Consider the following 19968-nt stretch of genomic DNA (forward strand, 5'->3'; position numbering starts at 1 on the left):
CCAGAACTAACACTGTACCTAATCATCAGCTGAGGCTTTCTGATCTGCAAGGACCCCAAAGCCAGAACTAACACTGTACCTGATCATCAGCTGAGGCTTTCTGACCTGCAAGGATCCCAAAGCCAGAACTAACACTGTACCTGATCATCAGCTGAGGCTTTCTGACCTGCAAGGATCCCAAAGCCAGAACTAACACTGTACCTAATCATCAGCTGAGGCTTTCTGATCTGCAAGGACCCCAAAGCCAGAACTAACACTGTACCTGATCATCAGCTGAGGCTTTCTGACCTGCAAGGATCCCAAAGGCAGAACTAACACTGTACCTGATCATCAGCTGAGGCTTTCTGACCTGCAAGGACCCCAAAGCCAGAACTAACACTGTACCTGATCATCAGCTGAGGCTTTCTGACCTGCAACGACCCCCAAAGCCAGAACTAACACTGTACCTGATCATCAGCTGAGGCTTTCTGATCTGCAAGGACCCCAAAGCCAGAACTAACACTGTACCTGATCATCAGCTGAGGCTTTCTGACCTGCAAGGACCCCAAAGCCAGAACTAACACTGTACCTGATCATCAGCTGAGGCTTTCTGACCTGCAAGGATCCCAAAGCCAGAACTAACACTGTACCTGATCATCAGCTGAGGCTTTCTGATCTGCAAGGATCCCAAAGCCAGAACTAACACTGTACCTGATCATCAGCTGAGGCTTTCTGATCTGCAAGGATCCCAAAGCCAGAACTAACACTGTACCTGATCATCAGCTGAGGCTTTCTGACCTGCAACGACCCCCAAAGCCAGAACTAACACTGTACCTGATCATCAGCTGAGGCTTTCTGATCTGCAAGGATCCCAAAGCCAGAACTAACACTGTACCTGATCATCAGCTGAGGCTTTCTGATCTGCAAGGACCCCAAAGGCAGAACTAACACTGTACCTAATCATCAGCTGAGGCTTTCTGATCTGCAAGGACCCCAAAGCCAGAACTAACACTGTACCTGATCATCAGCTGAGGCTTTCTGACCTGCAAGAATCCCAAAGCCAGAACTAACACTGTACCTGATCATCAGCTGAGGCTTTCTGATCTGCAAGGATCCCAAAGGCAGAACTAACACTGTACCTAATCATCAGCTGAGGCTTTCTGATCTGCAAGGACCCCAAAGCCAGAACTAACACTGTACCTGATCATCAGCTGAGGCTTTCTGACCTGCAAGAATCCCAAAGCCAGAACTAACACTGTACCTGATCATCAGCTGAGGCTTTCTGACCTGCAAGGACCCCAAAGCCAGAACTAACACTGTACCTGATCATCAGCTGAGGCTTTCTGACCTGCAAGGATCCCAAAGGCAGAACTAACACTGTACCTGATCATCAGCTGAGGCTTTCTGATCTGCAAGGATCCCAAAGCCAGAACTAACACTGTACCTAATCATCAGCTGAGGCTTCTGATCTGCAAGGACCCCAAAGCCAGAACTAACACTGTAGCTGATCATCAGCTGAGGCTTTCTGACCTGCAAGGATCCCAAAGCCAGAACTAGCACTGTACCTGATCATCAGCTGAGGCTTTCTGATCTGCAAGGATCCCAAAGCCAGAACTAACACTGTACCTGATCATCAGCTGAGGCTTTCTGATCTGCAAGGATCCCAAAGCCAGAACTAACACTGTACCTGATCATCAGCTGAGGCTTTCTGACCTGCAAGGACCCCAAAGCCAGAACTAACACTGTACCTGATCATCAGCTGAGGCTTTCTGACCTGCAAGGATCCCAAAGCCAGAACTAACACTGTACCTGATCATCAGCTGAGGCTTTCTGATCTGCAAGGACCCCAAAGGCAGAACTAACACTGTACCTAATCATCAGCTGAGGCTTTCTGATCTGCAAGGACCCCAAAGCCAGAACTAACACTGTACCTGATCATCAGCTGAGGCTTTCTGACCTGCAAGGATCCCATAGCCAGAACTAACACTGTACCTGATCATCAGCTGAGGCTTTCTGACCTGCAAGGATCCCAAAGCCAGAACTAACACTGTACCTGATCATCAGCTGAGGCTTTCTGATCTGCAAGGACCCCAAAGCCAGAACTAACACTGTACCTGATCATCAGCTGAGGCTTTCTGATCTGCAAGGACCCCAAAGCCAGAACTAACACTGTACCTGATCATCAGCTGAGGCTTTCTGATCTGCAAGGATCCCAAAGCCAGAACTAACACTGTACCTGATCATCAGCTGAGGCTTTCTGACCTGCAAGGATCCCAAAGCCAGAACTAGCACTGTACCTGATCATCAGCTGAGGCTTTCTGATCTGCAAGGATCCCAAAGCCAGAACTAACACTGTACCTGATCATCAGCTGAGGCTTTCTGATCTGCAAGGATCCCAAAGCCAGAACTAACACTGTACCTGATCATCAGCTGAGGCTTTCTGATCTGCAAGGATCCCAAAGCCAGAACTAACACTGTACCTGATCATCAGCTGAGGCTTTCTGACCTGCAAGGATCCCAAAGCCAGAACTAACACTGTACCTGATCATCAGCTGAGGCTTTCTGATCTGCAAGGATCCCAAAGCCAGAACTAACACTGTACCTGATCATCAGCTGAGGCTTTCTGATCTGCAAGGACCCCAAAGCCAGAACTAACACTGTACCTGATCATCAGCTGAGGCTTTCTGACCTGCAAGGACCCAAAGCCAGAACTAACACTGTACCTGATCATCAGCTGAGGCTTTCTGATCTGCAAGGACCCCAAAGCCAGAACTAACACTGTACCTGATCATCAGCTGAGGCTTTCTGACCTGCAAGGATCCCAAAGCCAGAACTAACACTGTACCTGATCATCAGCTGAGGCTTTCTGATCTGCAAGGATCCCAAAGCCAGAACTAACACTGTACCTGATCATCAGCTGAGGCTTTCTGATCTGCAAGGACCCCAAAGCCAGAACTAACACTGTACCTGATCATCAGCTGAGGCTTTCTGACCTGCAAGGATCCCAAAGCCAGAACTAACACTGTACCTGATCATCAGCTGAGGCTTTCTGACCTGCAAGGACCCCAAAGCCAGAACTAACACTGTACCTGATCATCAGCTGAGGCTTTCTGACCTGCAAGGATCCCAAAGCCAGAACTAACACTGTACCTGATCATCAGCTGAGGCTTTCTGACCTGCAAGGACCCCAAAGCCAGAACTAACACTGTACCTGATCATCAGCTGAGGCTTTCTGACCTGCAAGGATCCCAAAGCCAGAACTAACACTGTACCTGATCATCAGCTGAGGCTTTCTGATCTGCAAGGACCCCAAAGCCAGAACTAACACTGTACCTGATCATCAGCTGAGGCTTTCTGATCTGCAAGGATCCCAAAGCCAGAACTAACACTGTACCTGATCATCAGCTGAGGCTTTCTGACCTGCAAGGACCCCAAAGCCAGAACTAACACTGTACCTGATCATCAGCTGAGGCTTTCTGACCTGCAAGGACCCCAAAGCCAGAACTAACACTGTACCTGATCATCAGCTGAGGCTTTCTGACCTGCAAGGACCCCAAAGCCAGAACTAACACTGTACCTGATCATCAGCTGAGGCTTTCTGATCTGCAAGGATCCCAAAGCCAGAACTAGCACTGTACCTGATCATCAGCTGAGGCTTTCTGACCTGCAAGGACCCCAAAGCCAGAACTAACACTGTACCTGATCATCAGCTGAGGCTTTCTGACCTGCAAGGATCCCAAAGCCAGAACTAACACTGTACCTGATCATCAGCTGAGGCTTTCTGATCTGCAAGGATCCCAAAGCCAGAACTAACACTGTACCTGATCATCAGCTGAGGCTTTCTGATCTGCAAGGATCCCAAAGCCAGAACTAACACTGTACCTGATCATCAGCTGAGGCTTTCTGACCTGCAAGGACCCCAAAGCCAGAACTAACACTGTACCTGATCATCAGCTGAGGCTTTCTGACCTGCAAGGATCCCAAAGCCAGAACTAACACTGTACCTGATCATCAGCTGAGGCTTTCTGATCTGCAAGGACCCCAAAGCCAGAACTAACACTGTACCTGATCATCAGCTGAGGCTTTCTGATCTGCAAGGACCCCCAAAGCCAGAACTAACACTGTACCTGATCATCAGCTGAGGCTTTCTGATCTGCAAGGACCCCAAAGCCAGAACTAACACTGTACCTGATCATCAGCTGAGGCTTTCTGATCTGCAAGGACTCCCAAAGCCAGAACTAACACTGTACCTGATCATCAGCTGAGGCTTTCTGATCTGCAAGGACCCCAAAGCCAGAACTAACACTGTACCTGATCATCAGCTGAGGCTTTCTGACCTGCAAGGACCCCAAAGCCAGAACTAACACTGTACCTGATCATCAGCTGAGGCTTTCTGATCTGCAAGGATCCCAAAGCCAGAACTAACACTGTACCTGATCATCAGCTGAGGCTTTCTGATCTGCAAGGATCCCAAAGCCAGAACTAACACTGTACCTGATCATCAGCTGAGGCTTTCTGATCTGCAAGGATCCCAAAGCCAGAACTAACACTGTACCTGATCATCAGCTGAGGCTTTCTGATCTGCAAGGACCCCAAAGCCAGAACTAACACTGTACCTGATCATCAGCTGAGGCTTTCTGATCTGCAAGGATCCCAAAGCCAGAACTAACACTGTACCTAATCATCAGCTGAGGCTTTCTGACCTGCAAGGACCCCAAAGCCAGAACTAGCACTGTACCTGATCATCAGCTGAGGCTTTCTGACCTGCAAGGACCCCAAAGCCAGAACTAACACTGTACCTGATCATCAGCTGAGGCTTTCTGACCTGCAAGGATCCCAAAGCCAGAACTAACACTGTACCTGATCATCAGCTGAGGCTTTCTGATCTGCAAGGATCCCAAAGGCAGAAGTAACACTGTACCTGATCATCAGCTGAGGCTTTCTGATCTGCAAGGATCCCAAAGCCAGAACTAACACTGTACCTGATCATCAGCTGAGGCTTTCTGACCTGCAAGGACCCCAAAGCCAGAACTAACACTGTACCTGATCATCAGCTGAGGCTTTCTGATCTGCAAGGATCCCAAAGCCAGAACTAACACTGTACCTGATCATCAGCTGAGGCTTTCTGACCTGCAAGGACCCCAAAGCCAGAACTAACACTGTACCTGATCATCAGCTGAGGCTTTCTGATCTGCAAGGACCCCAAAGCCAGAACTAACACTGTACCTGATCATCAGCTGAGGCTTTCTGACCTGCAAGGATCCCAAAGCCAGAACTAACACTGTACCTGATCATCAGCTGAGGCTTTCTGATCTGCAAGGATCCCAAAGCCAGAACTAGCACTGTACCTGATCATCAGCTGAGGCTTTCTGATCTGCAAGGACCCCAAAGCCAGAACTAACACTGTACCTGATCATCAGCTGAGGCTTTCTGACCTGCAAGGACCCCAAAGCCAGAACTAACACTGTACCTGATCATCAGCTGAGGCTTTCTGAACTGCAAGGACCCCAAAGCCAGAACTAACACTGTACCTGATCATCAGCTGAGGCTTTCTGACCTGCAAGGATCCCAAAGCCAGAACTAACACTGTACCTGATCATCAGCTGAGGCTTTCTGACCTGCAAGGATCCCAAAGCCAGAACTAACACTGTACCTGATCATCAGCTGAGGCTTTCTGACCTGCAAGGATCCCAAAGCCAGAACTAACACTGTACCTGATCATCAGCTGAGGCTTTCTGATCTGCAAGGACTCCCAAAGCCAGAACTAACACTGTACCTGATCATCAGCTGAGGCTTTCTGATCTGCAAGGATCCCAAAGCCAGAACTAACACTGTACCTGATCATCAGCTGAGGCTTTCTGATCTGCAAGGACCCCAAAGCCAGAACTAACACTGTACCTGATCATCAGCTGAGGCTTTCTGACCTGCAAGGATCCCAAAGCCAGAACTAACACTGTACCTGATCATCAGCTGAGGCTTTCTGATCTGCAAGGATCCCAAAGCCAGAACTAACACTGTACCTGATCATCAGCTGAGGCTTTCTGATCTGCAAGGATCCCAAAGCCAGAACTAACACTGTACCTGATCATCAGCTGAGGCTTTCTGACCTGCAAGGATCCCAAAGCCAGAACTAACACTGTACCTGATCATCAGCTGAGGCTTTCTGACCTGCAAGGACCCCAAAGCCAGAACTAACACTGTACCTGATCATCAGCTGAGGCTTTCTGATCTGCAAGGATCCCAAAGCCAGAACTAACACTGTACCTGATCATCAGCTGAGGCTTTCTGACCTGCAAGGATCCCAAAGCCAGAACTAACACTGTACCTGATCATCAGCTGAGGCTTTCTGATCTGCAAGGATCCCAAAGCCAGAACTAACACTGTACCTGATCATCAGCTGAGGCTTTCTGATCTGCAAGGACCCCAAAGCCAGAACTAACACTGTACCTGATCATCAGCTGAGGCTTTCTGATCTGCAAGGATCCCAAAGCCAGAACTAACACTGTACCTGATCATCAGCTGAGGCTTTCTGATCTGCAAGGACCCCAAAGCCAGAACTAACACTGTACCTGATCATCAGCTGAGGCTTTCTGACCTGCAAGGACCCAAAGCCAGAACTAACACTGTACCTGATCATCAGCTGAGGCTTTCTGACCTGCAAGGATCCCAAAGCCAGAACTAACACTGTACCTGATCATCAGCTGAGGCTTTCTGACCTGCAAGGACCCCAAAGCCAGAACTAACACTGTACCTGATCATCAGCTGAGGCTTTCTGACCTGCAAGGATCCCAAAGCCAGAACTAACACTGTACCTGATCATCAGCTGAGGCTTTCTGACCTGCAAGGACCCCAAAGCCAGAACTAACACTGTACCTGATCATCAGCTGAGGCTTTCTGACCTGCAAGGATCCCAAAGCCAGAACTAACACTGTACCTGATCATCAGCTGAGGCTTTCTGATCTGCAAGGACCCCCAAAGCCAGAACTAACACTGTACCTGATCATCAGCTGAGGCTTTCTGATCTGCAAGGATCCCAAAGCCAGAACTAACACTGTACCTGATCATCAGCTGAGGCTGTCTGACCCGCAAGGACCCCAAAGCCAGAACTAACACTGTACCTGATCATCAGCTGAGGCTTTCTGACCTGCAAGGACCCCAAAGCCAGAACTAACACTGTACCTGATCATCAGCTGAGGCTTTCTGACCTGCAAGGACCCCAAAGCCAGAACTAACACTGTACCTGATCATCAGCTGAGGCTTTCTGATCTGCAAGGATCCCAAAGCCAGAACTAACACTGTACCTGATCATCAGCTGAGGCTTTCTGACCTGCAAGGACCCCAAAGCCAGAACTAACACTGTACCTGATCATCAGCTGAGGCTTTCTGACCTGCAAGGATCCCAAAGCCAGAACTAACACTGTACCTGATCATCAGCTGAGGCTTTCTGATCTGCAAGGATCCCAAAGCCAGAACTAACACTGTACCTGATCATCAGCTGAGGCTTTCTGATCTGCAAGGATCCCAAAGCCAGAACTAACACTGTACCTGATCATCAGCTGAGGCTTTCTGACCTGCAAGGACCCCAAAGCCAGAACTAACACTGTACCTGATCATCAGCTGAGGCTTTCTGACCTGCAAGGACCCCAAAGCCAGAACTAACACTGTACCTGATCATCAGCTGAGGCTTTCTGATCTGCAAGGAACCCCAAAGCCAGAACTAACACTGTACCTGATCATCAGCTGAGGCTTTCTGATCTGCAAGGACCCCCAAAGCCAGAACTAACACTGTACCTGATCATCAGCTGAGGCTTTCTGATCTGCAAGGACCCCAAAGCCAGAACTAACACTGTACCTGATCATCAGCTGAGGCTTTCTGATCTGCAAGGATCCCAAAGCCAGAACTAACACTGTACCTGATCATCAGCTGAGGCTTTCTGACCTGCAAGGATCCCAAAGCCAGAACTAGCACTGTACCTGATCATCAGCTGAGGCTTTCTGATCTGCAAGGATCCCAAAGCCAGAACTAACACTGTACCTGATCATCAGCTGAGGCTTTCTGATCTGCAAGGACTCCCAAAGCCAGAACTAACACTGTACCTGATCATCAGCTGAGGCTTTCTGATCCTAGGACCCCCAAAGCCAGAACTAACACTGTACCTGATCATCAGCTGAGGCTTTCTGACCTGCAAGGACCCCAAAGCCAGAACTAACACTGTACCTGATCATCAGCTGAGGCTTTCTGATCTGCAAGGATCCCAAAGCCAGAACTAACACTGTACCTGATCATCAGCTGAGGCTTTCTGATCTGCAAGGATCCCAAAGCCAGAACTAGCACTGTACCTGATCATCAGCTGAGGCTTTCTGATCTGCAAGGATCCCAAAGCCAGAACTAACACTGTACCTGATCATCAGCTGAGGCTTTCTGATCTGCAAGGACCCCAAAGCCAGAACTAACACTGTACCTGATCATCAGCTGAGGCTTTCTGATCTGCAAGGATCCCAAAGCCAGAACTAACACTGTACCTGATCATCAGCTGAGGCTTTCTGACCTGCAAGGATCCCAAAGCCAGAACTAACACTGTACCTGATCATCAGCTGAGGCTTTCTGATCTGCAAGGACCCCAAAGCCAGAACTAACACTGTACCTGATCATCAGCTGAGGCTTTCTGATCTGCAAGGATCCCAAAGCCAGAACTAACACTGTACCTGATCATCAGCTGAGGCTTTCTGATCTGCAAGGACCCCAAAGCCAGAACTAACACTGTACCTGATCATCAGCTGAGGCTTTCTGACCTGCAAGGATCCCAAAGCCAGAACTAACACTGTACCTGATCATCAGCTGAGGCTTTCTGATCTGCAAGGATCCCAAAGCCAGAACTAACACTGTACCTGATCATCAGCTGAGGCTTTCTGATCTGCAAGGACCCCAAAGCCAGAACTAACACTGTACCTGATCATCAGCTGAGGCTTTCTGACCTGCAAGGATCCCAAAGCCAGAACTAACACTGTACCTGATCATCAGCTGAGGCTTTCTGATCTGCAAGGATCCCAAAGCCAGAACTAACACTGTACCTGATCATCAGCTGAGGCTTTCTGATCTGCAAGGACCCCAAAGCCAGAACTAACACTGTACCTGATCATCAGCTGAGGCTTTCTGACCTGCAAGGACCCCAAAGCCAGAACTAACACTGTACCTGATCATCAGCTGAGGCTTTCTGATCTGCAAGGATCCCAAAGCCAGAACTAACACTGTACCTGATCATCAGCTGAGGCTTTCTGATCTGCAAGGACCCCAAAGCCAGAACTAACACTGTACCTGATCATCAGCTGAGGCTTTCTGATCTGCAAGGACCCCAAAGCCAGAACTAACACTGTACCTGATCATCAGCTGAGGCTTTCTGACCTGCAAGGATCCCAAAGCCAGAACTAACACTGTACCTGATCATCAGCTGAGGCTTTCTGATCTGCAAGGATCCCAAAGCCAGAACTAACACTGTACCTGATCATCAGCTGAGGCTTTCTGACCTGCAAGGACCCCAAAGCCAGAACTAACACTGTACCTGATCATCAGCTGAGGCTTTCTGATCTGCAAGGACCCCAAAGCCAGAACTAACACTGTACCTGATCATCAGCTGAGGCTTTCTGACCTGCAAGGACCCCAAAGCCAGAACTAACACTGTACCTGATCATCAGCTGAGGCTTTCTGAACTGCAAGGACCGCCAAAGCCAGAACTAACACTGTACCTGATCATCAGCTGAGGCTTTCTGACCTGCAAGGATCCCAAAGCCAGAACTAACACTGTACCTGATCATCAGCTGAGGCTTTCTGACCTGCAAGGATCCCAAAGCCAGAACTAACACTGTACCTGATCATCAGCTGAGGCTTTCTGACCTGCAAGGATCCCAAAGCCAGAACTAACACTGTACCTGATCATCAGCTGAGGCTTTCTGATCTGCAAGGACTCCCAAAGCCAGAACTAACACTGTACCTGATCATCAGCTGAGGCTTTCTGATCTGCAAGGATCCCAAAGCCAGAACTAACACTGTACCTGATCATCAGCTGAGGCTTTCTGATCTGCAAGGACCCCAAAGCCAGAACTAACACTGTACCTGATCATCAGCTGAGGCTTTCTGACCTGCAAGGATCCCAAAGCCAGAACTAACACTGTACCTGATCATCAGCTGAGGCTTTCTGACCTGCAAGGATCCCAAAGCCAGAACTAACACTGTACCTGATCATCAGCTGAGGCTTTCTGACCTGCAAGGACCCCAAAGCCAGAACTAACACTGTACCTGATCATCAGCTGAGGCTTTCTGATCTGCAAGGATCCCAAAGCCAGAACTAACACTGTACCTGATCATCAGCTGAGGCTTTCTGACCTGCAAGGATCCCAAAGCCAGAACTAACACTGTACCTGATCATCAGCTGAGGCTTTCTGATCTGCAAGGATCCCAAAGCCAGAACTAACACTGTACCTGATCATCAGCTGAGGCTTTCTGATCTGCAAGGACCCCAAAGCCAGAACTAACACTGTACCTGATCATCAGCTGAGGCTTTCTGATCTGCAAGGATCCCAAAGCCAGAACTAACACTGTACCTGATCATCAGCTGAGGCTTTCTGATCTGCAAGGACCCCAAAGCCAGAACTAACACTGTACCTGATCATCAGCTGAGGCTTTCTGACCTGCAAGGACCCCAAAGCCAGAACTAACACTGTACCTGATCATCAGCTGAGGCTTTCTGACCTGCAAGGATCCCAAAGCCAGAACTAACACTGTACCTGATCATCAGCTGAGGCTTTCTGACCTGCAAGGACCCCAAAGCCAGAACTAACACTGTACCTGATCATCAGCTGAGGCTTTCTGACCTGCAAGGATCCCAAAGCCAGAACTAACACTGTACCTGATCATCAGCTGAGGCTTTCTGACCTGCAAGGACCCCAAAGCCAGAACTAACACTGTACCTGATCATCAGCTGAGGCTTTCTGACCTGCAAGGATCCCAAAGCCAGAACTAACACTGTACCTGATCATCAGCTGAGGCTTTCTGACCTGCAAGGACCCCAAAGCCAGAACTAACACTGTACCTGATCATCAGCTGAGGCTTTCTGACCTGCAAGGATCCCAAAGCCAGAACTAACACTGTACCTGATCATCAGCTGAGGCTTTCTGATCTGCAAGGATCCCAAAGCCAGAACTAACACTGTACCTGATCATCAGCTGAGGCTTTCTGATCTGCAAGGACCCCAAAGCCAGAACTAACACTGTACCTGATCATCAGCTGAGGCTTTCTGACCTGCAAGGACCCCAAAGCCAGAACTAACACTGTACCTGATCATCAGCTGAGGCTTTCTGATCTGCAAGGATCCCAAAGCCAGAACTAACACTGTACCTGATCATCAGCTGAGGCTTTCTGACCTGCAAGGATCCCAAAGCCAGAACTAACACTGTACCTGATCATCAGCTGAGGCTTTCTGATCTGCAAGGACCCCAAAGCCAGAACTAACACTGTACCTGATCATCAGCTGAGGCTTTCTGATCTGCAAGGACCCCAAAGCCAGAACTAACACTGTACCTGATCATCAGCTGAGGCTTTCTGACCTGCAAGGACCCCAAAGCCAGAACTAACACTGTACCTGATCATCAGCTGAGGCTTTCTGACCTGCAAGGACCCCAAAGCCAGAACTAACACTGTACCTGATCATCAGCTGAGGCTTTCTGATCTGCAAGGACCCCAAAGCCAGAACTAACACTGTACCTGATCATCAGCTGAGGCTTTCTGACCTGCAAGGACCCCAAAGCCAGAACTAACACTGTACCTGATCATCAGCTGAGGCTTTCTGACCTGCAAGGATCCCAAAGCCAGAACTAACACTGTACCTGATCATCAGCTGAGGCTTTCTGATCTGCAAGGATCCCAAAGCCAGAACTAACACTGTACCTGATCATCAGCTGAGGCTTTCTGATCTGCAAGGACCCCAAAGCCAGAACTAACACTGTACCTGATCATCAGCTGAGGCTTTCTGATCTGCAAGGATCCCAAAGCCAGAACTAACACTGTACCTGATCATCAGCTGAGGCTTTCTGATCTGCAAGGACTCCCAAAGCCAGAACTAACACTGTACCTGATCATCAGCTGAGGCTTTCTGACCTGCAAGGACCCCAAAGCCAGAACTAACACTGTACCTGATCATCAGCTGAGGCTTTCTGATCTGCAAGGATCCCAAAGCCAGAACTAACACTGTACCTGATCATCAGCTGAGGCTTTCTGATCTGCAAGGACCCCAAAGCCAGAACTAACACTGTACCTGATCATCAGCTGAGGCTTTCTGACCTGCAAGGACCCCAAAGCCAGAACTAACACTGTACCTGATCATCAGCTGAGGCTTTCTGACCTGCAAGGATCCCAAAGCCAGAACTAACACTGTACCTGATCATCAGCTGAGGCTTTCTGACCTGCAAGGACCCCAAAGCCAGAACTAACACTGTACCTGATCATCAGCTGAGGCTTTCTGATCTGCAAGGATCCCAAAGCCAGAACTAACACTGTACCTGATCATCAGCTGAGGCTTTCTGACCTGCAAGGATCCCAAAGCCAGAACTAACACTGTACCTGATCATCAGCTGAGGCTTTCTGATCTGCAAGGATCCCAAAGCCAGAACTAACACTGTACCTGATCATCAGCTGAGGCTTTCTGACCTGCAAGGACCCCAAAGGCAGAACTAACACTGTACCTGATCATCAGCTGAGGCTTTCTGATCTGCAAGGATCCCAAAGCCAGAACTAACACTGTACCTGATCATCAGCTGAGGCTTTCTGACCTGCAAGGACCCCAAAGCCAGAACTAACACTGTACCTGATCATCAGCTGAGGCTTTCTGATCTGCAAGGATCCCAAAGCCAGAACTAACACTGTACCTGATCATCAGCTGAGGCTTTCTGATCTGCAAGGACCCCAAAGCCAGAACTAACACTGTACCTGATCATCAGCTGAGGCTTTCTGATCTGCAAGGATCCCAAAGCCAGAACTAACACTGTACCTGATCATCAGCTGAGGTTTTCTGATCTGCAAGGACCCCCAAAGCCAGAACTAACACTGTACCTGATCATCAGCTGAGGCTTTCTGATCTGCAAGGATCCCAAAGCCAGAACTAACACTGTACCTGATCATCAGCTGAGGCTTTCTGATCTGCAAGGACCCCAAAGCCAGAACTAACACTGTACCTGATCATCAGCTGAGGCTTTCTGACCTGCAAGGACCCCAAAGCCAGAACTAACACTGTACCTGATCATCAGCTGAGGCTTTCTGATCTGCAAGGATCCCAAAGCCAGAACTAACACTGTACCTGATCATCAGCTGAGGCTTTCTGATCTGCAAGGACCCCAAAGCCAGAACTAACACTGTACCTGATCATCAGCTGAGGCTTTCTGACCTGCAAGGATCCCAAAGGCAGAACTAACACTGTACCTGATCATCAGCTGAGGCTTTCTGACCTGCAAGGACCCCAAAGCCAGAACTAACACTGTACCTGATCATCAGCTGAGGCTTTCTGACCTGCAAGGATCCCCAAACCAGAACTAACACTGTACCTGATCATCAGCTGAGGCTTTCTGATCTGCAAGGATCCCAAAGCCAGAACTAACACTGTACCTGATCATCAGCTGAGGCTTTCTGACCTGCAAGGACCCCAAAGCCAGAACTAACACTGTACCTGATCATCAGCTGAGGCTTTCTGACCTGCAAGGACCCCAAAGCCAGAACTAACACTGTACCTGATCATCAGCTGAGGCTTTCTGATCTGCAAGGACCCCAAAGCCAGAACTAACACTGTACCTGATCATCAGCTGAGGCTTTCTGATCTGCAAGGACCCCAAAGCCAGAACTAACACTGTACCTGATCATCAGCTGAGGCTTTCTGACCTGCAAGGACCCCAAAGCCAGAACTAACACTGTACCTGATCATCAGCTGAGGCTTTCTGACCTGCAAGGATCCCAAAGCCAGAACTAACACTGTACCTGATCATCAGCTGAGGCTTTCTGATCTGCAAGGACCCCCAAAGCCAGAACTAACACTGTACCTGATCATCAGCTGAGGCTTTCTGACCTGCAAGGATCCCAAAGCCAGTGTTTTCTTCCATTTGCACATGGTGCTCCAAAGACTTGGTGCAGTTTCCAAAGAAACCTCTGGAGGGCTGCTGATTGGTGCCTTCTCCATACTTACTCTTACACATTGGAGTTTGCTGCTTCACCTCTACTAGGCCCTCCTTGAAATAATTGGCTGTGCAATCAAGGGGCACCCTCCTGACTAACCTGACCTTTAGGTGATTCCTCAGGAGTGGTGCCCAAGTTTCCTAGTGCTGGGGATCCATTTTGTTGCTTCTCTGTGTCTAAAAACTTGGTACTCACAGAATCACAGAATTATTGAGGCTGTCCTGCGAGAACCAACCATGCTGCAAGCCAACTGCTTGCTTTGAAACCTTCACTGCAAAGCACTGCATCAAAGCCCAAGCAGATGTGAGGGTGCTCAGCTCACCTGTGACGTTATCAGTGTGTCACTGTAGTAGTCTGCTGGCATTAGGTTCTCCACAATATGGACTAGACACCAAAAAGCAGTTTCCTCATCTTCCAGGACCAGGAGGGCCACAGCTGCCAATCTGTGATGGACAAGGCAGGGTAAGGCAGTGCAACATTGCAGGAGGAGACACAGGCAAACACAGGAACCAGGAAGGTAGCTTTACACTGGATTTTAGGAAGAAGTTCTTCTGTAGGAGAGTGGTAAGACTCGAGAATAGGTTGCCCAGGGAGGCTGTGGATGCTTCCTCCCTGTGCTAAAGGCCAGCTTGGATGAGGCACTGGACGAGTGGCTGAGTCTAGTGGAGAGGTGTTCCTACCCATGGTGGGGGGGGTTGGAGTAGATGGTCTCTAAGGTGCCTTCCAACCTGAGCCATTCTATGATACCTTCTATAGCTGCTTCTTTGTATTCTTTAACTAAGATGCCGCCAAACAAGTGCATCCTGCTGCTTCCTTGATCCCAGCAACAACACTGGGTGAAAAAACAACAGACAACAAAGGCAGAACTCAGAAGAAAGATACCTAAAGCCAAGACAGAACTCTAGAAAGACAGGGGCTTGGGGTTGCTTGAATCACGGCACCTTCATGGTGCTATCCCATCAAGAACCAGCACAACTGGCTCCTCACCCATTCCTCATACCTGGCTTCTCACCCCTTCCTCACCCGTTCCTCATACCTGGCTCCTCACTCGTTCCTCACACCTGGCTCCTCACCCGTTCCTCACACCTGGTTCCTCACCCGTTCCTCACACCTGGCTCCTCACTCGTTCCTCACACCTGGCTCCTCACCCGTTCCTCACACCTGGCTTCTCACCCCTTCCTCACCCGTTCCTCACACCTGGCTCCTCACCCGTTCCTCACACCTGGCTCCTCACCCGTTCCTCATACATGGCTTCTCACCCCTTCCTCACCCGTTCCTCACACCTGGCTCCTCACCCGTTCCTCACACCTGGCTCCTCACCCGTTCCTCACACCTGGCTCCTCACCCGTTCCTCACACCGACTTCCTCACCCGTTCCTCACACCGACTTCCTCACCTCTTCCTCACACCGACTTCCTCACCTCTTCCTCACACCGACTTCCTCACCTCTTCCTCACACCGACTTCCTCACCTCTTCCTCACACCGACTTCCTCACCTCTTCCTCAACTGACTTCTTCACCTCTTCCTCACACCTGGCTCCTCATCTGTTCCTCACACCTGGCTCCTCACCCGTTCCTCACACCTGGCTCCTCACCCGTTCCTCACACCTGGCTCCTCACCCGTTCCTCACACCTGGCTCCTCACTCGTTCCTCACACCTGGCTCCTCACCCGTTCCTCACACCTGGCTCCTCACTCGTTCCTCACACCTGGCTCCTCATCTGTTCCTCACACCTGGCTCCTCACCCATTCCTCACACCTGGCTCCTCACCCATTCCTCACACCTGGCTCCTCACCCGTTCCTCACACCTGGCTCCTCACTCGTTCCTCACACCTGGCTCCTCACCCGTTCCTCACACCTGGCTCCTCACTCGTTCCTCACACCTGGCTCCTCATCTGTTCCTCACACCTGGCTCCTCACCCGTTCCTCACACCTGGCTCCTCACCCATTCCTCACACCTGGCTCCTCACCCATTCCTCACACCTGGCTCCTCACCCATTCCTCACACCGACTTCCTCACCCGTTCCTCACACCGACTTCCTCACCTCTTCCTCACACCGACTTCCTCACCTCTTCCTCACACCGACTTCCTCACCTCTTCCTCACACCGACTTCCTCACCTCTTCCTCAACTGACTTCTTCACCTCTTCCTCACACCTGGCTCCTCACCCGTTCCTCACACCTGGCTCCTCACCCATTCCTCACACCTGGCTCCTCACCCATTCCTCACACCTGGCTCCTCACCCGTTCCTCACACCTGGCTCCTCACTCGTTCCTCACACCTGGCTCCTCACCCGTTCCTCACACCTGGCTCCTCACTCGTTCCTCACACCAACTTCCTCACCCGTTCCTCACACCTGGCTCCTCATCTGTTCCTCACACCTGGCTCCTCACCCGTTCCTCACACCTGGCTCCTCATCTGTTCCTCACACCTGGCTCCTCACCCATTCCTCACACCGACTTCCTCACCTCTTCCTCACACCAACTTCCTCACCCCTTCCTCACACCAACTTCCTCACCTCTTCCTCAACTGACTTCTTCACCTCTTCCTCACACCAACTTCCTCACCCCTTCCTCACACCAACTTCCTCACCTCTTCCTCAACTGACTTCTTCACCTCTTCCTCACACCGACTTCCTCACCCCTTCCTCACACCAACTTCCTCATCCTGACACCAACTTCCTCACCTGTTCCTCACCCCAACTTCCTCACCCCTTCCTCACCCCAACTTACTCATCCTCACACCAACTTCCTCACCTGTTGAGCCCCTGGCAGTATCCAATGGCGGGGTTGTGCCAGGAGAAGGCCAGCAGCACCCTGCGGAGCCGGGGGATGAGCTGGGAGGTGGGGGAGGCGAAGTGCTTGTTGTTGGTGAGCGTGCGGGGCAGGTCGAGCTCGATCTGGCGGCAGGCAGGGTGCTCGGTGGCCTTGCTCTGCCGCAGCAGCCGCTGGTAGTGGTGGGGCCGGTGGGCGCCGCTCCGGCCGACGATCCACCTCCAGACCCGCTGGCGGTGCTCCGCGGGCACGCCGCTGCGGATCAGGCTCTTCAGCTCCGCGGAGGCGTTCAGCTCCACAACGCTCTTCCACCGGTCGCGCAGGGGCTTCTCCACCACCTCCTGGCTGCGCAGGTTGTTGGACTTAATCTCCAGGGCTTGGATTTTGGCCAGAAGTTTCCAGTCCTCCACTTCGTAGTCAGGCACAGTCATAAAGCCGTACTCATCGTACTCACTGGTGGGACACAGGGCAGAGGTTAGTTCAAAGGGCAGTGGTACTGCCTGCACCTAAGGCTACTCATTGCTGTCTCAAAGCCTTGAAGACAAAGGAGAACCTGCAGCAATGACACAAACTGTAATTTTGCTCTCAGCTAATGCCCACCCCTCATCAGACCTCTCACCTCACCAGCTCTCTGGCTGTGAAGGGAGAGTATCCAGCTGAACCTCTGTACGTCCTACCTACCACGTCTCAGTGCACAGACAGTTCTGTAGGAAGGGACTGCAAAGGCTTTGGGTCATCAGACCTGTGGTAGTTTTAGGCTATGCCTTTAAAATTTTTCCACAGATCTTGAACAGCAAGTAGTAGAACGTAAATAAATCACTATTGGGTGTAAAAAGGAAAATGATGACAAGTTCTAAACAACCCATTGGAAGAATAACAGACTTAAACTAGCTGTGCAGAACAACCTCTCTTTTTGCTTCTTCAGCTCTGGCTGATGCTTCTCCTGGCTTTGCTGACCTTCACTGCATTGGTTTTCTTGTGACTGGTATTAAAAACAACTTCTCTGCTCTTTTCTCTTGTCCCTTTTGTGTACAGGGGCACAGGGAGAGGAACAGTGTGGAGAGAAGCTGTTGCAACTTCCCTGGTCTTTGGCCAGGAGGGTTCTTGTGCTGTTTATCAATTGTAAATACCTGTAAATATTGTAAAGAGTGCATATCTTGCACATATTCATTGCATTCCATTGTAGATTGTAGTTGTGCTTGTAAATACAGCTTCATTTGCTTCCAGCTGAGCTGGTCTGGCAAATTTAATGTTGAGGGGGAATTTTCAACCTACCACAAGACCAAAGAACACAGACCCACAGTCCCTCCTGATGTTTCCTTGTACACAGGGAAGCCACTGAGGGTTTGTGTATCATCAGTCCACAGGCTGGGATACTTTTATCAATCATTATATTTCTGACAGAGAGATAAAGCTTGAACTTGGAGTCTCATCTCCAAAGATACCTGGAGAACCTGCAAGTCTGAGCAAGCAGATGAAATGGAAACTGCTACAGAACTGTGGCACTAACTGGACAGGGAAGCATATGCACAAATGCAAGGACTCCAGCAGCGCTGGGGGCAAGGCTCTGTGGAGGTCACCAGTCCAGCACCACTTCACTGCAAGGTTATCCTCAGCACTACAACAGGGCAAAGGTGGCTTTGCAGGTCTGGGACTAGAAAAATCCAAAGGATGGAGTTCCCCCCACCTCCCAGATAGCCTTCTCTCCTGCAGAAGTTTATGCTCACATCCAGTGCTTACCTTGAAGGTACAGTATGGCTTGTGGTCACTTGCTATACCTCATGGCTTCTGCTGCTCCCAAGAAAACTTTGGCTGTACCATCTTTTAACTTTTTGTTCCCACAGTGATATGCTGCTATCAAATACTTTCATACTACCAAAGCAAACCAGCCTCCTCAACATCAACTCCTAGGTCATGGCTCCAAGTCCCTGCTATAGAAATGTCTTCTTGCCTGTTCATTTCCCCTCCAGACTTCCAGATGGGGTGTGAATATCACCACGCTCTTGCCTCTTACCTTACAGGGTTCAGGTTAAAACTTTCTTCTGCTTCCTCCTTCACATCCCACTGGAGTGCTTGCTGGATGAGGTTCCTCACCAACTCAGCATGGGTGCTGGGTAGGTCAGGCACAGCCTCCTGCAGCTTCCGTAAGACCGTCAGGTATTTGCTCTCCATCTGGCAGTTTCGTGCTTGCAGGCAGGCACACTGAGGGAGAAACAAGAGGGAATGAGCTGGCTCACTGATGGTTCTTCCTGCCTTCACACTGCTCTCTACTGGTCTGGTCTGGACATAAAGGAAGACTCCCAAAGAGCAAAGCCCCCCAGAACACACCCAGCAGTTTCCTGCAGTCAGTGGAACTGCAGCCACAGTGAATCAGTGTGGTTTGTGAAGAAGCATGAGCTGCAGTATCCACCATGCAACAGAAGTCGCTTACTGAGTAGGAGACCTACCATAGCATCCCCTGCTTCAGCTACTGCAGTGTTATCAGTGGACACCAGCCAGTTTGGCTCAGGACACCAGCAAAGAGCCACCATTGAAGCTAGGCTCTCTGCAATCTTTTTCTCTGCTCCTCAGACAAGTTCTCTACCCCACTCTGAGCTGCACCCTGACAAAACACAGCACGCCTGTGACCAAGCTGTCATCACACCATTTTCAGGATACACCACAGCACCATAGACAAGGTGACCCCATGCAACTTCAATCCCATGGCACTGGGCATACAACATTTCTCAGGCACAGAAGGCCAAACAGCAGGACAATCCCTATCACCACCACGCTCCTGGGCACACAAAACTGAAAAAAAATGGAATGATGACTCTTATCAACACTCCACTGGTGGAGAACTGAAGCCACACGACTCACCTAGCACCTCACAGGAAGCTCACTGAAGATTCCTGCTCATTGGGAAGCAGCAATTGAAAACAAAAACAAAACAGAAACCACAGAGAGGATTATCTGAGTGCATACAGAGGGGACAGAAAGGAGGGTGGGATGCCACCACTTTAA

General features: G+C 50.1%; 1 protein-coding gene across 1 annotated transcript in view; it reads right to left on the reverse strand.

The window, feature by feature from the left end:
• TBC1D2 (TBC1 domain family member 2) overlaps positions 1–19968 on the reverse strand; it is a 36724-nt gene that overhangs the window by 9289 nt on the left and 7467 nt on the right. The window contains exons 8-10 of the mRNA XM_054397662.1: positions 18980–19167; positions 16948–17418; positions 14514–14634 (exon numbers count right to left, since the gene is read on the reverse strand). Coding sequence (XP_054253637.1) covers positions 14514–14634; positions 16948–17418; positions 18980–19167 — 780 coding nt within the window. The remainder of the gene's footprint in view (positions 1–14513; positions 14635–16947; positions 17419–18979; positions 19168–19968) is intronic.

The sequence above is a fragment of the Indicator indicator genome, chromosome Z (genome assembly GCF_027791375.1).
Source record: "Indicator indicator isolate 239-I01 chromosome Z, UM_Iind_1.1, whole genome shotgun sequence".
Lineage (NCBI taxonomy): Eukaryota > Metazoa > Chordata > Aves > Piciformes > Indicatoridae > Indicator > Indicator indicator.